The sequence below is a fragment of the Notolepis coatsorum genome (genome assembly GCF_963971535.1).
Source record: "Notolepis coatsorum genome assembly, chromosome: 10".
Classification (NCBI taxonomy): Eukaryota; Metazoa; Chordata; class Actinopteri; order Aulopiformes; family Paralepididae; genus Notolepis; species Notolepis coatsorum.
This window is the reverse complement of record NC_140174.1, coordinates 24,182,493-24,188,026: the sequence shown is the minus strand read 5'-3', so window position 1 is coordinate 24,188,026 and position 5,534 is coordinate 24,182,493. Positions and strand designations below refer to the sequence as shown.

Here is a 5,534-nt window from a genome sequence, read left to right as displayed (position 1 = left end):
TTGACGGTGCCATCCAGCTGTGGGTTGGGGGTCTTAATCGGGCGCTCAGTTTTTTTTTACATGCCCATATTCTTACTTAGATGATCCATTTCAATGATGATTTACTACAGAAGCCAGTTAATAGTAGGCATTTAAATATTTACATCTAATATCGTTTGAAGAGGGAAGGCCTGTCAACACTTCAAACACACTTCCTCATGCTATACATTCCCTGCTTTTATTACCCGCTTGAGTTACGTATTTATGGTGGCCGCTTATTTACAAGAGTATGCATTTGAATAATGCTATGGAACGGAAAACATTTAGAGAGAGAATTGAATAGGTTAATAAAGAATCATTCCATCCACATTTCAAGTATGTTTTATTCCATGTTTTTTGACAGTGCATAAATTCTGACATGCATGATTCATTTGGTTCATATATTTTATTATGACATTCTCTGCTGCTCGGTATTTCACTCTGCGTTGGGATCCGTTGCAGCTGGGGAAGAATAGAACAAGGACCTGTGTTAGGATTTGTCAATATATATATATATATATATATATTTATTAAATCTTTATGTATTTCATTTTTTATGTAGCTAAACACCAAACTACTGAAAAAAGCTACTGAGGTTTGAATGTAGCTAAACTACCACCCAACTACTGCAAAACATAGTTAAACTAGTAACTGAACTACACTCTACACCAGGGCTATTCAACTAAATTGTTCAGGGGGCCACATTGTCAGAACCCAAGGGGCCAGTACACTTGACACAACACGCAACGACATTTTCACAACTTTTATTTAAAGGGGAACTATTTTACTATTTCTTTCACTATTTGGGCACTTTTACACAATTCCTGTGGGTTTATGGAACACCTCTGTAATTTTTTTTTTTTTAATTCATTGTTTTGTATTTCTAATCAAGTACTCAAAAACAGCATTTTTCTACCTCAAGATCTTAAGCCGTTTTGAGCCTGGGCTCCAACCACAGTGGGAACTGTGTGGAAACTCAGCTGATTATCATGCAGCGGTGTCTCTCTGACATCACAAATCAGCACATTTTCAGATGACTCAGTTCAGTGAGGGTGAATATTGTGAGAGGAGAATTGGAAGAATGCGCCAATATGAGAATTAGAGACATAGATCATATTAATATAAGTCCACATAGCTAGGAAACAATGCTAAACACTGAAAAAGGCCATTTATAAGATAGTTCCCCTTTAACTACATTGCAAAAGTAGTATACTTTTCAAAAAAAGTGCTTCATTTATGTGCCACATCTGCAACATCTCCTGCAAAAAGTGCTTCATTTATGACTGTGCAACAACTGCAACATCTCCTCTTCAACATTTCAATATAAAAATAAAATAAAAAACAAACAAGTGCATGATGTGCATCTGAACATTCTAACATCAACACTTGAACAAAAAAACACATTTATAGTGCAGCTCAGCTTATGAAAAAGTGCTTCATGTCTGTGCAACAACAGCAAATCACAGCATCTTATTAGCACTTATTGTCGACTCTTAACTCTCAAACATCAGGGGGGTGGGGGGCAGACAGGCCTAGCCTACATACACACATCTAATGAGAGCGATTGTACTTCTTTGACTGGGCAATGGCAGAGAAAGAGGGTTCATAGGAAGTGAGGGCTACCCGCAAACAGTGATGCAAATGCTCATTTGTCAAGGAGGCATGGTTGCTTGTTTTAATGGCATTCATGTGAGAGAAACTGGATTCACAGGTGTATGTTAAGCCAAACATTGTTAGCACAGATATTGCCAGCGTTTTTATTTTGGGGAATGTCTTGACATGAATACACTTTATCCAAAATGTTGTGGTGGATTCATTCTCAAGTGCCTGCTTCAGAGCAGATGATGCTTGCATGTCAATTATTTCAAGTTGCAGGAGACCTTCATCAATGTGAAGTGATGCAAGGAACTCTTGTCCTTTTGTGGAAATAGCAGCTACATTGGCAAATGGGTTGCTCACAAAATGCATCAATTCTCTGGACATGTCAAATTCATCAAATCGACTTGCAAAGTTTTCGCTCAATTTATCAATGAAATCTGTCATTAATTGAGTGACTTTTGGCTCAATTGTGCGTGTTAACGTTGACATGAAAATAAAAAAGTAAAAAAAAAATAAAAATAAAAAAAAAATAAAAAAATTTTTTTTACATTTTTTTTATTATCATGTAATCTTTGGCGGGCCGGTCAGCATCATCCCGCGGGCCGCCAGTTGAATAGCCCTGCTCTACACGTTCCCTTATTCCTGTTACTGCAATAGAGAGGTGAAGAGGATGTGTCGCTCGAGTCACTTCCAGTATGCGTGTGTTTTCTTCTTTTTTTTTTATCAATTTTTTTATCAAAACATCAACATCAATAATAATAATAACAACAACAATAATAATAATGACAAGACAATAGGAAATAATAAATACTTCAAAACTTAACTAATAATACAAAATAAAAAATACCAAGTAAAAAATAATAAAAACATCACAAACAACACCAAAGACATTAGACCACCGGATCCCCCAGGACCAACACCCAGGGGTGTAGCTCCAGATTCTGGGCCCCATGAAAGAATGTATTTATAGGCCCCCAGTGAATGCGAGCGCGCGTGAGCCTAGTAAAGGATGTCGCATTGCGTTCATCTTCAATGAATGGACCAATGCAATAGTCTACCAAAGCCCCCCCTCTCTCTCTCTATATCTCACACACACACACACACACACACACACACACACACACACACACACACACACACACACACACACACACACACACACACACACACACACACACACACACACACACACACACACACACACACACACACACACACTTCAGAAACAAACATAGTATCAATGAGAGCATCAATAATACACCTGAGTGATGTCTAGTAAAAAAAAAAAAAAAAAAAAAAATGTTGGGCCCCCCCCCCCCCCAGTGCTACGCCCTTGGAATCATCCTAAGCTACCCCCCCCCAGCTACGCCCCTGCCAACACCCCACCCCCACCCCCGCCGCTATATCGTGCCTTTGACCACCTCGGCCGCAGCGGTCCACAATTCAATACCTGCTTGTCCCACCCCAACCACGCGAGCAGTCGAGATCTCCAAATAAATAACAGCCAGCAATGTCAGGGACTAGTTAATTACTGTGAGTTTCTCAGGTTCTTTCCATCTCATAGCGATAAGCTTTTTGGCTGCTGTAATGCCTGCCAGAATAATTATTTTCTGTTGTATGGATGTTGGTAGTAAAGATATCGTTTAGAAGTGTGTTTTCTAAAATAATATTTCAGTGCACCCAATATTGCCACGGGATTAAACTTGAAATGTGGTACTATTTTTAGATTTGGTTTCCAAATATAGAGTGCACAATAAATCGAATGTATTATTATTATTATTATTATTATTATTATTATTATTATTATTATTATTATTATTATTATTATTATTATTATTATTATTATTATTATTATTATTATTATAATAAAATTATTATTATTATTATTATTATTATTATTATTATTATTATTATTATTATTATTATTATTATTATTATTATTATTATTATTATTATTATTATTATTATTATTATTATTATTATTATTATTATTACTAGTCTTAAAAATGTACCTTGTCAAAACTGTGACTTGTGACTTGAGCAAGGGTGAGTTAAATGTCATCGACGACCTCTGACATCTATACGACAGTATAAAGTACACACATACACTACTTGGTTACTGAAACATAAGCTGTGGGGTTAATGTTCACCCTGACCGGCACACCTGTTTCACCACTCTGCCCCCACATTCCCTCACACACACACACACACACACACACACACACACACACACACACACACACACACGCACGCGCACGCACACACGCGCACACATGCACATGCACACACATGCACGCACGCACACACACACATACATGGATGCATACATACATTTATGTTTATGTGGAATCTGGTGACATTACATAGATATATACTGTAGATATTACATACTGTAGATTAATTCTGTAACCAACTCTAACTTTAACCCAAACTCAAACCTTAAAGGTAGGATCTGTAATGCCGTCAAACAGCAACCTCTAGGCAAAAGAGCCCTGCTTGGTATTGAACCACCTAATGTAACAGTCCTTTGATGAACCACCTAATGTAACAGTCCTTTGATGAACCACCTAATGTAACAGTCCTTTGATGAACCACCTAATGTAACAGTTCTTTGATGAACCACCTAATGTAACAGTCATTTGATTAACCACCTAATGTAACATTCCTTTGATGAACCACCTAATGTAACAGTCATTTGATTAACCACCTAATGTAACAGTCCTTTAATTAACCATGTGTCCTGGGTCTGTCTCAATAAAGAAGCTTCTTTCCTCATGCCTCCCTGCTATTTCTTACTTACTTAACCCTTTCACCACCACACTACAGAATGTTAACCCTTTCACTACCACACTACAGAAGGTTAACCTGTAGTGTGGTAGTGAAAGGGTTAAGAATAAAGCATGTGGCGCATCAATCACCCACCCCCCCCAGACCCCTCCTTACGTCGGATCTCCACCTTGCACTCCACCTCGTCCTTGCCCAGTTCGTTGACGGCCTTGCAGGTGTAATTGCCCCCATCGTAGATGCTGGGCTTGCGGATGTTGAGGGTGAGCACGCCCTGGTTGTTCTGCATGAGGAACTTGGGGTTATCGGTGAGGATCATCTTGTTTTTCGTCCAGACGATCTTAGGCTGAGCAGTGGGGGATGGGAGGGGGGACAGGGTTTGAACCAATGGATAAAGTTAGATTGGCAGTTGGACACATGCAATATTGGACACATGCAATATATATATTTATTACATGGCGTTTTAACATTCACCGAAATGCTTGATTGTGATTGGTCAATAGCGCTCGGCAGAGGTCCGTTATTACTCGATAACGGACCTCTGCCGAGCAATAATGGCCGCTGTTCGCAGCTGCAGCAATCAAGCCCACTGACACACACTGCATCAGTGCAATCAGACACACCTGCCGGCTGCCGCCGATAATAATAATGACAGCGGAGCCACACAACAACTGCGTCTGCATTTGATCTCGTCTTGTCGATGGTGTAAAATGAATTAGGTATATTGTTAGTAAGTTAGCCATGTAATAAGCGGGATAATGTATAGCCTATACTCGGTCATTGTCGCAAAATAATTGACCTTCACTACGTTTAGAACACCTCGGCGAGGCGCCTCGGTATTCTAAACTCTGTGTCGGTCAATTATTTTGCGACAATGACCTCGTAGCTATACATTATCCATATATATATATATATATATATATTAGTGCTGTCAATAGATTAAAAAAATTTAACGAATTCATCTCAAGTAGAAAAAGGGTAACTACTGCGCTCAGACAGGTGTGTAGTCCAACATTAATTAAGTTACAAAAAATGGAGTAGGGACCGCACTCGAGGAAAATCGTTGTTTTTATTTTAATATGCACAAGTTGTATAACGCACAAAACTTTTTCAGCCATCCGGCCTTCATCAGT

General features: G+C 38.7%; 1 protein-coding gene across 3 annotated transcripts in view; it reads right to left on the bottom strand.

Annotated features, from left to right (window-relative positions):
* Positions 1-344: 344 nt before the first annotated feature.
* The window catches only part of LOC311235800 (myosin-binding protein C, fast-type-like), a 92,155-nt gene continuing 86,965 nt past the window's right edge, over positions 345-5,534 (bottom strand). For all 3 annotated transcript variants that reach the window (XM_084323292.1, XM_084323290.1, XM_084323291.1), the window contains 2 exons: positions 4,561-4,747; positions 345-480 (listed from right to left, as the gene is read on the bottom strand). In XM_084323292.1, coding sequence (XP_084179418.1) covers positions 455-480; positions 4,561-4,747 — 213 coding nt within the window. In that variant the 3' untranslated portion in view covers positions 345-454. The remainder of the gene's footprint in view (positions 481-4,560; positions 4,748-5,534) is intronic.